Source organism: Loxodonta africana, chromosome 4, assembly GCF_030014295.1.
Source record: "Loxodonta africana isolate mLoxAfr1 chromosome 4, mLoxAfr1.hap2, whole genome shotgun sequence".
Taxonomy (NCBI): Eukaryota; Metazoa; Chordata; class Mammalia; order Proboscidea; family Elephantidae; genus Loxodonta; species Loxodonta africana.
The window spans coordinates 123,019,561-123,037,362 of record NC_087345.1 but is presented as its reverse complement, the minus strand read 5'-3'; the positions used below and the strand labels follow the sequence as shown (position 1 = coordinate 123,037,362).

General features: G+C 35.2%; 1 protein-coding gene across 4 annotated transcripts in view; it reads right to left on the bottom strand.

The window, feature by feature from the left end:
• The window catches only part of EPS8 (EGFR pathway substrate 8, signaling adaptor), a 211,714-nt gene that overhangs the window by 46,673 nt on the left and 147,239 nt on the right, over window positions 1–17,802 (bottom strand). For all 4 annotated transcript variants that reach the window (XM_064284543.1, XM_023554656.2, XM_064284542.1 and 1 more), the window contains 6 exons: window positions 10,620–10,687; window positions 9,441–9,602; window positions 7,170–7,319; window positions 4,040–4,122; window positions 3,343–3,479; window positions 519–592 (listed from right to left, as the gene is read on the bottom strand). In XM_064284543.1, the coding sequence (XP_064140613.1) occupies window positions 519–592; window positions 3,343–3,479; window positions 4,040–4,122; window positions 7,170–7,319; window positions 9,441–9,602; window positions 10,620–10,687 (674 nt within the window). The remainder of the gene's footprint in view (window positions 1–518; window positions 593–3,342; window positions 3,480–4,039; window positions 4,123–7,169; window positions 7,320–9,440; window positions 9,603–10,619; window positions 10,688–17,802) is intronic.

Below are 17,802 nucleotides of genomic sequence, written 5' to 3'. Positions count from 1 at the left end.
TGCTATGATATTGATATTCTATGATCATATCACAGGACACTGTTATTCTGCAAGTAAACTACCACAGAGAAATACAAATAAATACTGCCTTATCCTTTATAAAGCATTAAAATCTACATATCTATTCTTAAAAAAATGCCACTCAACTTTCATCCTTCAGACATACTAAAATACATTTTCAATAAAGGTCAAGAATACATAAAGATATTCCAACTGTGAATTCAAACTATGAGAAAAGGAAAACTGGACCATCCCTCAAATTTGATAATTTAAATTCTTTTGTAAACTAGTTAATATGCTAGTTCTTTTATTAAAACCCTGTATACTGATTAAATATTGGCATAAAGGCAAGAACAGTTAAGAAAAAATAGTAATCCAAAGGGCATTAACAACCACTGGAAGTAGAAAATATAGCATTCCTAAAACATCTTTTTTTTTTCAATCAACAGTGTTTTCCCTGTGATTTTGTTTTTTGCTCTTTAAAAAAAAAAAGTCCTAAGGATGACTGTTGTACTTACCACATCTCTGTCAATCCGGGCTGCCATCATCTCAGGAGCTTCTTCCTGTCCATGATGCTGCCTTGGTTTCTCATCTAAAGAATGGGGAAGCATAAGTTTTGCAACTTGTTGCTTAAGAGATACTAATCTAGGTAATTAAGCATGAGAATTGGCTAGAAGAGAGTGCCATTTGCAAAGGGAAACACCCCAAGTGGATGGATACATAAAAGAGAAATGTGGTCATCATCTATGACATGCATTCTTGTCACCGTTAACAGAAGCATAAGGGCTAAAATAATGACCATCCCACTTTTACTAGGTTGATTTACCTTATTTATTTCCCCTCTATTATCCCTCTCCCTGTGTTGGTTACCTGTGGAACCAATCCTCCAAAAAAATAAACCCAAACCCATTACCATCAAGTCAGTTCTAACTTATAGTGACCCCAGTGGTCCAATGGTTAAGAACTAAGGCTGCTAACCAAAAGGTTGGCAGTTCAAATCCACCAGCTGCTCCTTGGAAACCCTATGGGGCAGTTCTACTCTGTCCTGTAGGGTCACTATGAATCGGAATCGAGGCAACAGCAACGGGTTTGTTTTGGGTTTAGGACAGAGCAGAACTGCCCTATAGGCTTTCCTAGGTTGTAAATCCTTATGGAAGCTGACGGCCACATCTTTCTCCCTCGGAGAGGCTGGTAGGTTTGAACTGAAGACCTTTTGGTTAGTAGTCTAGCTTTTAACCACTGCACCACGAGAGCTCCTTGACCCAACCCTTAAGCAAACAAACAAAAAACTCACTGCTGCTGAGTCGATTCTAACTCACAGTGATCCTACAGGACAAAACAGAACTGCTCCAGAAGATATCCAAGGTTGTAAATCCTTATGGAAGCAGACTGCCACATCTTTCTCCCGTGGGATAGCTGGTGGGTTCCCATCACCAACCTTTTAGTTAGCAGCTGAGCACTTAACCACTTGTACTACCATAGCTCAGTACCCTTTAATTCCCACACAAGAAAGAAATACGAACTAGTATCTGAGCACCTTCTTTTTAAAAAGCAGTCAACTAAGTTCTAATGAAACAAAGCTACTAAGTTTTATGCATTCCAACACGGTGATTATAAAAAAGCTTTGGAAGTTCTGACAGTAAAGTGCTTCTTAAAATTCTAGTTATAATTAAGATTAAAACCCACAGAGTTCAGCTCATTAGTTTGAAACCCTGTGCTTTAAAAGCAGGCGTACTTACAGGAATTGGAAAATTAAAGAATAAATGTCTTAAGAGCATTCAAAATGTCAAGTCAGCTTAGCTGACTAGTGCATGATGTTAATCATAAGGTCATTATCATGAACTCCTTCCTGGTATTAGTCAGTTAACACTACTACTAAACACAGATAGTTGTTAAGATTTCACAGAAGGTAAAATAAAAACTATGGATGGAACAAGAAAAATGTATCACCACTAACAGAAATACAACTCATGAAATATCATAATGACTCAGGATATTCAATATAGAGAACTGCAAAAAATATTGAAAACTCTGTATTGCTATGCCCCCTTAATGCCTAACTTTTCTCATAAATGGAACACTTGCAAAAAAGGGAAAAAGTGGGAGAAATCACTGAGTCTTATGAAACCTTATCAGTGGCTGTTAAATACATTAAGATAATTAAAATTTACAGGTATGGAATCTTGCTCATGAGGAATCTGTACATAGACCAAGAGGCAGTCATTCGAACAGAACAAGGGGATTTTACGTGGTTTAAAGTCAGGAGAGGTGTGTGTCAGGGTTGTATCCTTTCACCATACTTATCCAATCTGTATGTTGAGCAAATAATTTGAAAAGCAGGACTATATGGACAGGATTGGAGAAAGACTTATTAACAACTTGAGTCATGCAGATGACACAGCCTTGCTTGCTGAAAGTGAAGAAGACTTGAAGCACTTACTGATGAAGATCAAATACTACATCCTCCAGTACGGATTACACCTCAACATAAAGGAAACAAAAACCTTTAAAACCCTACCAATAAACAATATCATGATAAATGGAGAAAAAGATTAAAGTTGTCAAGGATTTCATCTTACTTGGATCCACAATCAATGCCCACAGAAATGGCAGTCAAGAAATCAAATGGCACATGGCATTGGGCAAATCTGCTGCAAAAGACCTCCTTGAAGTGTTAAAAAGCAAAAATGCCACCTTGAGGACTAAGGTGTGCCTGCCCCAAGCCATGTTATTTTCAGTCACTTTATATGCATGTGAAAACTGGACAATGCATAAGAAGGACTCAAGAAGAATTGATGCCTTTGAATTACAGTGTTGTCGAAGAATATTGGACTGCCAGAAGAATGAGCAAATCTGTCTTGGAGGAAGTACAGCTGGAATGCTCCTTAGCAATGACGATGGTAAGGCTTCATCTCGCTTACTTTCGACATTTTATCAGGAGGGACCAGTTGGAGAAGGACATCATGCTTGGTAAAGTAGAAGGTCAGCAAAAAAGAGGAAGACCCTCAACAAGATGGACTGACACAGTGGCTGCAACAATGGGCTCAAGTGTAACAGTGATTATGAGGATGGCGCAGGACTGGGCACTGTTTTGTTCTGCTGCACACAAGGTCACTAAGAGTAGGAACTGACTCAACAGTACCTAACAATAACAACGTGGAATCTTGCCAATTAGTTTTACAGGTGATTAACTCATCTCTTGGCTTACAGTGTACTACAGAAAGTAGTACGTTGAAGTTGAAATATAGTCATTATGAATTCCAGATAGGTCCTAAGTAACAACTGGCATAAGTATTATGTCATAACAACTGTCCAATAAGTATTAATTCTAGAAATACTCACAATCTCCTTGGTCAGCAGCCCATGCAGACCAGGCTGCCACCCGACTTCTAACATCCACTTGGGTAACAGTTCCAGGTGGCACAGGGGCAGGAGCTCTTGGTGGAGGTGGTATACCAGGGTCTGCTTTGGAAATCATTCTAAAAATGACGAAAACAAACTGAATCTTTAGCATTCTATTTCCATACCACATCAATTCTTTCAACTTAGGGTATTAGTTCTTCAACCTCAAAAAGAACTATGTAAAGGGGCAGAACAATAAGGATTCTCTTACCATTCCATATTATGTATATTTACAAATATTTATAAAATATAAAAACACAGGGACATTTATAATTCAGCTGAAAACTAGGTTGTTGTTGTTTTTCTGGGTCTCGTGTGACTTGGGAATGGCCAGGTACCAACTGTATTCCTAATGTCTAGTTTGTATTTCCCTAGGCACCACTCATCTTTCATGACTCTGTGTCTTCCAACACAAGCTTGAGAAGCTGTATCAGGGAAAGACCAAAATTATAGAGAGAAAACAAGGAGCACACACATACTGATAATGTTGGGAGAGCAAACGAATTGAGATTTCAGGTTGTAATCTGTAAAATATAATAACATTATATCCATTGAAAATATTTTTTCTGAACCTTTACAGAAAAAAAAGGCTTAAAAACAAATCAATACTACTTTTAATTTCTTTTAATGTTTTTACCTCAGGGCGTCAGGCCGCCTCTTCTGTTTCCCTCCTTTACTGTCACTGATTGCACTTTCAATATCTTCACTAATTAGGTTTGCCTGCAAGGAGAGACAAGTTCCTGGGTAGGTTATAGATTTTCTGAGTCTTGATATGCAGGTTAAAACAGAAAAAGGGATTATGTTCCCCATCTGAATCAATAAGTGTCTTGACGTAAAAGGAAGGACTTCTGGCTTTTTATCTGCTTTCAAAACAGTTATTTAATGGTGAACTTTATAATGACAGGATTTAAGGGCTGAAGGAATTCTTAAAGATTACCTGATCCAAGATTCCCTTAGTTTTAAAAGGCTATCCTTGCATAAAGGCAAGGATAAAAAGTATATGCTGGGGGAAAAAAAAAAGGGTAAATATCTCTGCCTGAGACGAAATGAAGGAGTCCGTGCATGTACAGAGTTGAGTTTCTTCCCTTTCTCATGTCCAGTATCCATTAAAACCAAACAAAACCAAACCTGTTGCCATCAAATTGATTCTGATTCATAGCAGCCCTATAGGTCAGGGTAGAACTGCCCTATAGGGTTTCTAAGGAGCAGCTGGCGGATTGGAATTGTTGACCTTTCGGTAGCAGCCAAGCTCTTAACCACTGTGCCACCAGGATCTACTGGGGACCCACTAACCCAATGAAGCAAATCACTCAGCCCCAGCAGAGCTGCTTGCAGCTTAGAGCAAATCTAGGATAACCATGCAATGAACTCCAACACTGGGTTGTACCCTTTTTGATAACCACTTAATTTTGTCATTGCAGGTAAAAATTAACTTCTTCATATGATTAACTTTTCTAACATTTTTCAAACAAGAACATTTGATTCCATTTTCTTGAGAACCAAAGGAGATTAGCATCTATGATGTTTATTTTGTTTGGGTATGAAGATTATTTACAGCCAGTGACTATTGCTATATACTAGATTCTTCCTGGGATGGATTCATCTTTTCTTTTGTGTGCCTACTTGTTCTCTGTAATCATGTGTTTTTCTCGAATATGGATATTGTAGATTCTTTTACAGTGAACATGGATAATCATAAAATTTTCTTGCTGAAACGGCAGTTAAAAATCATCTAATCTATTCTCCTTGTTTTATAAATAGTGAAACGGAGGAATAATGAAAGTCCAGTGACTTGGCCAAGGTCACACAGCTAGCTAAATAAGAATGCTAATACATCCTAGTCCAGCGTTATATCCAAAAGAAGAGTCTAGTTTTGGGAAGACATTACAAACATCATGTTAAAGGCTTTCTGTTATATGGGATAATACTGAAGATGCCTAGGAACCTGGAATTTCCTATAGGCAGATTATTATATTTTGAAGAAAATTTTACTACGGAGGTGAGATTGCAGCATTGTGTGAAGTCTCATATAAAGAAACTTTAAACTTTAAAGATGTGTATAAAAGAAACCGCATATTTCATTGTATTTATATTTTCAATTGGGCAAGGAAAAAACTACCTCATATATGGAATATGGCACCAATGAGTAAATGCACATGGTTGTTTGGCGGCACTTGAGCTTTTAGTTATAACAAATAGCATTCAGTAAATCCCATTTCAGATCCATCAATACTGCCATTCCCTAACAAATAAATTAGGCTCTTTATTCTCAAAACTGAAATCCAGAATCTTTACTCAGCACAATATTCTTAGCTCCAAGCAGGCTGTTACAGAACTGATGCAAATACCATATCGGAAATGTCTTTTAGCGTAGTCTTCTGTTAGTAAAATATTTAAATTAAATTTCACTATATTTTCAAAACAAAATACTCAGTTTAACACATATTGATTTAACATAGCTAACTCTATAAAATTCTTAATAAACTTAACAACTTCAAAAACGCACTATATAAAATACGATGAACATCACATATACAAATTACCTAAATGCAGCAGGGTTTTTTCAGATAACATTTTTAGACAATCATCTGTGACATAAATTGAAATTAGAAGAAAATTATAAAACACAGTGTTTAAAGTCAATCCATATCTACCTATCACATTTAATGGCAAAGACCTACAGAAAGAAAATGATAATTCTTTATGTTAATCTCCCAGCATTTCTACATAAAATAAAATCTACATCATATTTTATAACACACAAACACAATGATAAATCACAGTTTTGGCAAAGTATCAATCAATACAAAAAATTTCCTTTTAGAGAAAACAGCTCTTGAGATAAAGAAATTCAATGCTGAAGATAACTTCTACCCATTGCAGTCAAGTTGACTGCAACTCATAGCTACCCTATAGGGCAGAGTAGAACTGCCCCGTAGGGATTCCAAGAAGTGACTGGTGGATTTGAACTACCAATCTTTTGGTTAGCAGCCATAGGTCTTAACCACTGTGCCACCAGGGCTCCTGAAGATAACTTCTAATGTCCAACAAATCGTCACAAGCTGTAATCACTTTAAAATTACAGTATACTTTGAAACACAAACCTTCGGGATATAGCCTGTTATTACTGTTAACTATGCTCAACTATTTTTGCATATCCCTTGGGGATTATAAATCCCAAGCAAGTATTCAACTCACATAACTAAACCAAACTCACTGCCATCAAGCTGATTCCGACTCATAGGAACCCTATAGGACCCATATGGTTTCTAAGGCTGCAAATCTTTACGGGAGCAGACTGTCACATCTTTCTCCCAGGAAGCATCTGGTGGGTTCGGACCACCAACCTTTTGGTTCAAAGCTGAGCGCTTAATCACTGTGCCACCTTTAAATCAATATCACGCAAAATGTCTTAATTTTTTTATTCCAATAATCCATGCAATGTGCAGAATAAAATAAGAAAGCATGGCTATTTATTGTCCATGATGCATGGTTTTTAAAAAATCAGTTTTTAATTATAAATCTAAGGCACTTGATGAATTTATTACCTAGAGAAATTTTTTTCAATAAACAGAGTTCATCTGTTTTTTTATATCACTTTATCTCCTCTTTAGTTGGCATTAAAACGCTAAAGAAGATACCAAGGTATTTGCTTTCCTCAAAAATTTCTCAGAAACAAAAAACTAGCCATGATTGAAATAGGTAATTCACAAGCTGTCACAACATTCGCTGGAGGGGGAAAAAGGACTTTTTTTTTTTTTTTTTACCTTAATCTCATCACATTGGAAAAGATGAAGATCAGGCTTGTTCTGGGTTGGCTCTTTACACACCAGGGCAAGTACTGAATCATAGTTGCAGGAATTCATCACAGCTTGGCAGTGCTGGATTGTGTTTAAAGGAAAATTCTCCAGTTCATTCTAAAACATGAAAATATAACTTGTATTATTTTTATTGTCTACATAAAATCTAAGCACCATACAAATAATTTTTAAAATATGCAAATCACATTTGCAACAAATACTAGTAAACACTGTAAATATAGAGAATGGGTAGGCATAAAGATGGCAGCAGGGATGCAAGGCTGAGCTGGGAGTTGGGTAACAGAAAGAATGGCAAAAATGGAAATATTTAGCAGAGGAATGTAGTTATGCTTAATAAACAGAAGAAATACCGAACTTTACTAGTTTCCTCAAATTATAAGGTAGAGATGATGCCTTTAAGGGTAAAAGAGGTAAACTGAGGCCTCTTTCCAGAATTATTCACCACCTTACGTGGTACTCTTACTGCTGGTTATGTAGTGTCAGAATTGTTTTTATTTGATCATTGGGTAGTCATGTAATCAATATAGACTTTTAGGTTCTACCTTCAGTGATCACAACTGTTAGGCTAAGAATAATAAATCATTTCTACATTTTTTATTTAACTGAAGCTATCACAGATGAAAAAATAACTATATGAAGACTCCCATAACTGTAATCCACACAGTAATGTCAAACAGCAGAATCATAAGAATCTCACTAAGAAGCACACTCCTCAAAATGAAAAGGATAGATAGGAACCTTAGTGGACAGTGAGTTTATGTCAATGGGGGAGAATGGTCAAACAGCTCAAAGAATGTAATTAGTGTCACTGAACTGTACATGTAGAAACTTTTCAACTGGTGTATAATTTGCTGTATAGATTCTCAACAACAGCAAAATAAATAAAATTTTTTAAGTAAAAATGATAAGGATATTTGGTAGCACACAAGTGAACTCTCTAACTTAAAAACAGCCATGCAAATAAAACATTGAACAGATTAAATAATTACTTCTTAAATGAACTTTCTCTTCACAATTAGAAATCTGTATTTAATAAGAGACATTTAAGGTGTTTATCCTTGAACTAGGACTCTTGGTGGCACAGTGGTTAAAGTGCTCAGCTGCTAACTGCAAGGTCAGCAGTTCGAACCCACCAGCCACTCCGCGGGACAAAGCTGTAGCAGTCTGCTTCTGTAAAAATGTATAGCCTTGGAAATCCCAAGTAGCAGTTCTACTCTGCCCCATAGGGTCACTATGAGTCAGAATCGACTCGATGGCAGTGGGTGGGTATCCTTAAACTAATGGCCTTACACAAATAGTGAGTGGTGTCATGATGTAATTGATGGAAGAAACTGTAATTTTGTTTAAGTAAACAAAATGGTGTTGCCGATAACTGAAACAAAATAAAACAACTTTTATTATGGACCACCCATAAATTTTATTCTAAATCCTGATTCCCTGGAATCCAGCAAAGGTCCATCAAGAAATGGAGGTTCCATTAAAATAGAAATTTAAATTAATAGAATTTAAAATTTCTAAGCCACAACAGGGAGATAATAAATTTTCTTTCTCTTCAAAAGTAAATTAAATAATATCCCTTCTCTATAATTACTTGAAGCTATGAGGGCCAGAGAAGCATTTGGTTGCTGTTCTCTCACTGCATACAATGAGCAAAATGAAAAAATTTTATCCCCATTTCTACCAAAATACTCTAATATTATAGCTACAACAGTTGTTTTCTTTATCTTAGCAACGTAAATGCTTATTATAGAATGGGGCTCAGAAAATTTCTCTTTTAAGAGCTCTAGCATTTCACCTGCCAATGGGTGTGTTAAAGAAAGGTGCTTGCTCTCGGACTAGTGAAAAGTTACAAACACACACACACACAAACTCTTCATCCTAATTCACTCATTTACTAGACAATGGTTTGGCCTAGTGTGTAATTAACATGTGGCATAAAGGATAATGTCCTACTGACGGCTTAATTTAAAACCATGTTTTTCCTCACTTCTTCCATCTCGTCATTGGTAGATGAAATAAAAACTGTACCCTTTCATCTCTGGTTTAAAAAACTGATTTTGCATGTATATATAGTACAATTTTTCCCTCAAAATCATTAACAAAAAAAATTTATTTTGTCAAACTTTCACCTATTTTCAAACATTCTGACCTGAAGGTAAACATTAATATTTGTAGGGCTTTTGTGAAAATAAAACAGTATAAATTTAACAAACTTGCCTTTGATTCCAAATCTATCAGGCTCACCGCTCTGTCATCTACTTGAAGAATCATATCTTGAGTCCATACTTTGCCCTTGGCATCAAGCAATTTCAGCTTCCTTATTCCATCATCAACAGTTATCATAGCATCTTTCCGATCCAGAACAAATGTAGTCAAGTGCTTATGATTGACAAAAAAGAAAAATATTTATAACACGCACACTACCTCATAGTACACATTTTCCAAAAGAAAGCAGAGCTAACATAATTGACCTCAGTTAGCAGAGAAATGAGGGACAAACACAAAGTACTCTAGAACTTGGCAGTTATTTTATTGAGAAAATAAAGTAGGCTTTTGTTGAATAAATGAAATACTGCCTTGATTAAGATAACTAATTCTGCTTCAGGCTGAGCCGTGTTGTTTTAAACATGACATAAAAACAAATTCTTAACAGCTTAAATAACCTCTTCAGATGAACTTTCCCACCATTGTATTAGATCATGGTTAAATGCTGAACAGCAGCAGGCGATGCATATGGCAGCTTCAAACTATGGACACTGATGCTCGAGAGCGGCAATAGCATTATTAGTCTGTAACAGCTATCAAACTTTTCATTTTACCAAAACCGCTAGCTAAAACTATTTAAATTTAATTAAGCATGCACGAGATAGGCAGAAAACTAAAAGTAAGAGCAATTCAAAAATTATTTCCCTACTTAAATATTTTCGTTTATAAGCAGAGGTCACCTACATAGACTTGCATTAAAGCAAATGTCTTAAAAGATAACAACAGAGCAAAAACAAAAAGGAAACCATCGTTTAAGAAAAACTAGTAATGACTTTAGATAAAACTAAAAATAAAATTAAACCACTCACTAAACATGCCAAAGGCTTAATTTCAAGAAGATTCTATAATATAAATAAAAGCCATTGTCCTGTTGTGACCAAAATAAAGCTGACAATGATAAATGAGGAATAAAGTTATCATTTTAATTTATTCTCTATGAAAACAGGCCTCAGACTTAACAGGGTATTTTTATATGTAACATCTCAGTTTTATAAAAATCTAAAAGAAAGGATCAACATCACTTAAAACACATCCCATGGGGTGAAATAAAATATAATTCTGATTTTGCTTCAAATGTTTATATCCCTCAAGAGTCATTCTAAATTTTGGCAAACACCAAAAACATCGTACTTCAACACGGTACTGCGATATATCCGACACACTGCTGACGCTGTCCCGTGCATAATTCTTCCTTTGTTCTGAAAGATAAATTGAAAAAGTCATTATTTACCCACTAATAGGCTGAGGTTCATGTATTGGTGTCATGTGGTTACGTCTAAAACTAGTCTATCTCACATATTAATACAGTAGTTGACAAGCCACCATTGTGCCGTGGTGCATCTGAAAACACTGATTATTCACAGTAAATCTTAAAGTCATAAGAAAGCCTAAATACACGATTTGACCCAGTATAAACTTTCAGAATTCCAAAGGTTAAGACTATAAATGTAAGGAAAAGGGTGATTTTGTCTACAGGTTTTATTAAACAGGGACCTACTCTTTGACAAAAAAAGAAAAACTGACTTGTAAATTTCATCCGTTAGTACACTGAGAACAAAACTGCAAATACTGTCATAGATACTGTATTATATGAGTTAGACTACATTATTAAAATACATAGATACTACAAAAAAAATCTTCTTTTATAACATCTAAAAGATGGACAGTGTTAGAGGAGATTTAAAACATGACTCAGTCATACTGATTGCTATTAAACATTAGCAATTCTCACCACACACATCTACAGAACACACAAATGTGATACTCAGAATGGCAGATATAATAAACTGTTAGGAAAATTAGAAAGTTAGGACGAAAGTTACTACACCAAACCACTTAAAAAGCAAAAAGAAATCTCTAGGTTTTTTTTTTTGTGTGTGAAATGCTGCAAAACCAAAAATAACATTAAAATATATAATATGTAGGGGTAACATTTGGCATCTGTGACTTTCTAATCAAACAACTTGCTTATTTGTAAATTCATGGTTGCCCTATTTCTTCTAAAGCGAAATTCAAGATAAAAGGGCTAAACAAGATCAAGCCTAAAGACTCTTAAAGCATTAAAATTCTGACCTATACATGTAAAAACAACAACAAAAAACCCTTTTCTTTCCTAATTTTTTTTCCAAATAGACATGCTTCTTTCAGTTCATATAGAAACTTTCAGATCTTCCTACACAGCAGAAAAAATGGAAAAATTCTGCTGAACATAGAAGTAAACACAAAAATATAACGCACATATATGTAGTTATAATGTTAGCAAATAGAATTAAAAAAAACACTTGTATAAATTTCTATTTTACAACTTATATGAAAGTAAGTTTTCATTTATATTTACTTAAAAATTATGATGGAAATCTCCATATGCCCTATATTATACCACTCTGATGTTATTCCAATATATTCTACTCTTTTGCTTTTGCAGCATTAAAATACTTAACAAAAACAAACACACTACAAAGTTCAGTATCTGCTACCTTTCTTTTTTTGTTTGGATGATGACCTGAAGAAGTATGATCCATCTGGTCCTACCAAAATAATGTGATCAAAGAAAGATCTGGTTGTGTACCTCAAATTTTTTAGCCCAATATGATAAAACATTTATCTGCTTCACTTACGTGATTGTATTCTACATACTACAAAGTGAACAAACATAACCTTTCTGATTATTAGTTGAGGATTAATCAATGTGAAATATTAACAAATGGATAATTGTTCTTAGGAAAACCATTATAACTATTGAAATATAATACATAATTCAGGGACACAGCTAATGAAAGTACCTAAAGAAATAATCACTATTTCAGAGTCAGTGGTTCATATGTTCTAATACACAACTCTCAATGGCCAGCTCAGAATATGACGGTAGTTCTATTTCTTTCAGTCTGACTTGGGGACAGCAGAAAAAATGGCTATGATATGGTGCCCCAGGATGTTCAAATGCTTGACAGAGCCTTTCAGATAACTGTGATTGGCAAACACAGTTGAAGGTCAAAAATTCTACATTCTCATTATGAAGTAGTAAGAATTCATCCCTCAGATTTCCTGACACAGAGTTTCTCAATCCCACAGAAACAGGTTTTACAGATACAGGAAAATACAATTTGACAGCATTTGTAAATAGCAAAATGATAACTGATCAAGTGCCTAGCAGATACTTATCATTTCTATTATTCCAAACTAATAACTTATTTTAGGAATCCCCATTCCCATATTATACAATGAATAAGATATATGTGTTGAGATAAATTTCCTTTTAAAGGTTCTACAAATTTATGAATGCCACTGAATGATAAGTAAGCCAGCAGTTCCTGTGATTTTAATTAAATAAATGAAGGTTAATAATATGAACATTTAAATAGGTAATTTTAAGCAAAAGTCCCTAAAAAGCAATTGTTATACATTGCTTTTTTATGAGAAATCATATGTACTCACAAGTACAGCTTTAAATAGTAATTATGCTCCTAGGCTAAAAATCTCACCGAAAGCTTTAAAACAGTGTAAAAAGCCTAAATAAAATCTTTTGACACTACTCAAGTTAAAGCCCCTAATGGAAGTCCACCACTTTCCTACCACAGTTCTCACCTTTGGCTGCACATCTGAATGAACTTTTAAAACTACTGCCCCCAGAGATTCGAACGTAATTCATTGGGCCTGGGTGCAGCCTGGGCATGGGGAGTTGTTAAGGCTCCTCAGGTGATTTCAGTGTGCAGGCAAGGTAGAAAACCACTGCTCCAGAGTCTGTGCAAATGCCAATTCTCTGCACGCTATTTTTTCCAGCTGAATTTTTTTTTTCCCAAATTAAGAGCATAAATCATGACCAAATAATATATTAAATAATAACTGGAGAAATATACAATAGCATTTTGGGTTTCTAATATTATAAGGGGCTCAACCCCCAATATAAAATTGAGGCTCTTGCTCTCTGTTTCCCTGAGAATCAGTTAGAGTTAGGAACAAAAAACAGGACTCGTCCTCTATCGCTTATAGTACCACTGGTTATGGTTCACTCTTTTTCTTATCAGCTATTGGGCTATGGTCCAGAATATATAACCCCCAAAGACAGAATTATGTGAATTAAATAACCAGCAAAGAAAATTCTTTACATGTCATTTTAGCAAAGTTAGCTTGACAGGCTGTTGCATAAATTGATATTCAACTTCCAGACTGGTAATATTACATTTAGGTGCCACTTAACTCTTCAACCAGTACAACTGTAAGTAAGTATGAAGGTTTTAGTATTTAAATTTGATTCCCTTTTCCCTGCATTGGTTGTCTATGTATAATATAGCAGCACCTGAAACTGCTAATATTCAGAGATGCAGTTAATATTCAGAAAATTTTTACTTTCTCGTTATATGAAAACAAAGTGTTGCCTGGGCAGAAAAGTTTTGTCAGTTGCAAAGAAAAACTCAACTGCTGAATATTTCTCTCTCTAAATAAAACAATGGGCTACTGCTCATATTACTTATTTAACACAAAAACTTCCGACTACATTAAAATAGAATTCCTTTCCCACTGTCTTGGTGTATAACTTCCATAGAGGAGAGGTGCTTCATGGGAATTAGAAAAGTGCACTGAGTGATAATTACAAACTCTTATTATCGAAGAAACTACAATCACAGTTTGACAAATCAGTATCTGAACCAAGATACCTTAAAAACAAACGAAGCCATTCTTTCAAAACTACATTATTAAAGAATTAATTTTACTGGCCTGTTCAAGAGATAATTAAAATGGCTTATCCTATGAGGAGAAAACAACTTTAAAAACTTCAGTTCAAGTTGGGAGAATTGCCAAACTGTCATTTAGTCACATGCTCTGGCACACTTGAAGCAGCTAAATTTTGACTCTAACTTGCCCAAATGCCTGATGCAATCATAATCATGGGTCATTTACTCTTTTAAGAATTTCAAAAGAACAGCACTTGGTTCTTAAAAAAAAAAAAAGGAAAATATGTAAGCTGTTTCCCTAAGTGAAACATACACTGTAAATAAGGAGGGAAACAGAAATGGGTTTTAACTTTTGTCTAAAGTATGGCTTCAATTATGACAATTACACAGGGAGATTAACTCCAAACACAGATCAGGAGATAGAAAGGGACAGACAGAGAGTAAAGATCAGTAGAGAATGAAAAAAAAAAATGTGGGGGTAGTTTTTTTTTTTTTTAAAGTAGCATAGTCAGGAACACTGCACTGAGAAAGCTGAGTCAAGCACTGTGTAGAAATATAAGAAAGTTTACAGTAAACTCAATTATATAAAAACTGACTTGCAGTTTATGACTATTTACACTCAACTCTTACCAGCTCCTCCCTCCGTAGAAAAAGAAAATCAGGAAAAAGCACACATATTTTTTTTATATTTCCTGACTGACTAACATCATGAAAGTCCAAACTCAAGGCTAAATTCAGCCTTGAGAGAAACCCTGCCTATCATTTTTATTCTTTATCATCTAGCCTCCCAACAATATAAATCTGAAAAGTTACGGTATTACTAATTGGAAACTTGTGAAACTTGGGGTTTTCTGGAAATTGGATGACTTTAAATAGCTGATTATTACGGAAAATGGTCATATTACGAACTCAGCAATATCTAATTAAAAGGGAAGTTACTTTTCTAGGAAGTTCAATTATTCTGAACACAGCATTCTTAAGTAAGTCTTCTGAGTAGCAATTGAGATGTTACAATATCTACACAATAAACTTGCATATTTGAATATATAAACTTTCATGGGGAAAAACTCTAAATTTCCAGTTCAGAATCTATTTACTAACAAGATTTTCAACCTACTTCCTCAACCCACAACATATGAGAAGCAATGAGAGATGCCGCCTTGGGACCCAGCCACACAGAAAAAGCAGCCCAGAATATTCAAAAGGGAAGAGATTCTGAATCATTTGTGTAAAGGGTAAAGAATACAGCCTCTGATGAGTACGTGGCAATACACAAACTAGTGTGCACAATGATGACCCTCTGAGTCATCAAGAAATTACATGTGCTACACCCTGAGGGGGAAAAAAATGCTTAATACATTTTAAAAGTATTTGCCTTAAAAATGATTTTAAATTTTAGTGTTTAAAGAGAGAAACAGGCTAGTTGGAAAAAATATATGTAAAATTTCCAATTCCCTGATAACACTAGCCAAGTGAAATGTTGCTGTCTTGAGCTAAGTGGAGGAGAAAGAAATTAATATTTATATTCCTAAGCAAGTGTTCCATTGTCAGGGATGTTTGAGATGCTGAGCCTCTTGGATGCTGGCTTTGGCATTTTTTTTTATAACAATGAAGAAATTACAAAATAGGGTTATTAAAACTACAGCATTATCTTAACGGTTTTTCCTTGAGTAAAATAAAATTAATAATACCCCTAAGAAAGCAAAATCATTGTTATATAAATGTGTGATTTACAATACATTTATGGGATTTGTGTGTGTACATATATTTATATGTATGTTTCTAGTGCCCTATAGGGAGTGATGTCTCGAGCATTAGTTTAAAAATATACACAGGACGTTATCTCTTGATCTTGTCAAAGTATTGCGACTACATGTATAACATCATTTGGAGTTAACATCAAAATACGAAATTTGAGGGCCTTGATGAATCTTAGGCAAATTAATTCTGTGAGATTTATTCAACTACTTTAACATCTGTAAAAGGAGAAATTTTAAAGAAAATGCATAAGTTGTGAAGAAATAAGGTATGCTACAAATTATCTTCTTCACCAACTTCTGAGTTACAAAGGGAAAATTAAAATTATGCAGCCTGGGAGGCTAAAGGCTCCCAATGTTAACTAAATATAGTTATGACTTTGACTAGAATTTATTTATTGCGAAGTTTTGTTCAAAACAAAAATATTTCTCCACTGTCATTTATCCATCTATCCATTCATTTCATAGGTACTTATTGAGAACCTGTTCAAGGGAAGGCACTGTGGATATGTGCGTGCACACTGTGCTGGGGGATGGATATTAGGTAGGAGGAATGGCACATTATCTGTAACCTCAAGGAACTTAAAACCATCTTACTTCTAAACCCAACATATTGACAAGTTTTCCCCTTCCTCAGGAAATGCCTCCTGAATTTGCCCTATCCCTCTCTTTATATCCTGTTTTACATATGCATGGGCCATTTTTATCACACTACACAAAGCGAATTGTCATATTTTCTTATAAGCAAGATTTTTAGATTGTGCAACTTTGACAGATAACCTAATCTTATAAAGGAGCCTTGGTCTGTTTCATATGTAAAAAGGGGTAAATAAAAATTTGGTGCTTGAAAGCTTAAGATTTGCAATCCTTACACCTACCATTTTATGAAGCTACTCCTAACACAAAATAGTCATTAAAACGTGTAGGTGAGTCCTACTTGCCATCCCTTAGTACTTTCTTAGATCTCTGAATACAGAGTTTCAGATCTGTGGTGTTTGTGAGAGGATTAACACTTTTCCTCCTTAACAAAACTCTTGGGACCCTTATTTAGATCTCTGAACCACCTATCTCCATTCATACTCATCAAATTTATCTTTGATACTATTACCAGAGTGACCCAAGACAACATGGCCTTATTACTTCCCTGGCTAAAATACTTCAATGGCTGTCCATTGCCTACAAACAATGTCCAAATTCCTTGGTTATGATTCTTCCTAATACTATCCGTGTTTACTCTTCCACCTTACTTCCTGCTCTGTGGGAGAAGGATATGGCAGCCTGTTTCTGTAAAGACTACAGCCTAGGAAACCCTATGGAGCAGTTCTACTCTGTCCTATAGCATCACCGTAAGTGTGAATTGACTAGATGGCATACAGCATCAACAACAACACTCCAGCTAACATCAGCTTGCAGTTCATTAATTCATTATATTCATTCAACAAGTATTTACTGAGCATAAATATTACATTAGGCACTGTGCTAGGCATAGGACATACTAAAGTGAACAAGACAGATATGGCCCGATTGCTGTTGAGTCAATTCCAACTTATGGCAATCCCATGTTTGTCAGAGTAGAACTGCACGCCATAGGGTTTTCAATGGCTGATTTTTTAGAACCAGACTGCAAGGCCTTTCTTCTGAGGCTGCTCTGGGTGAACCTGAACCACCAATCTTTTAGTTAGCAGCAGTTCAGTGGGTTAACCATTTGTACCACCAAAGGACTTGAAGTCTCATATCATCATTCACAGTGACCTCCTGCTCCCCAAATGCCTAGAGTATATCTACCCACCTTTCAGAGCTTAGCTCATGGCTCATTTCCTCTATGAAATCTCTCTGACCATTCCACCACTCAGAAGAACTGGCCATGCCCACTACATCCTATAC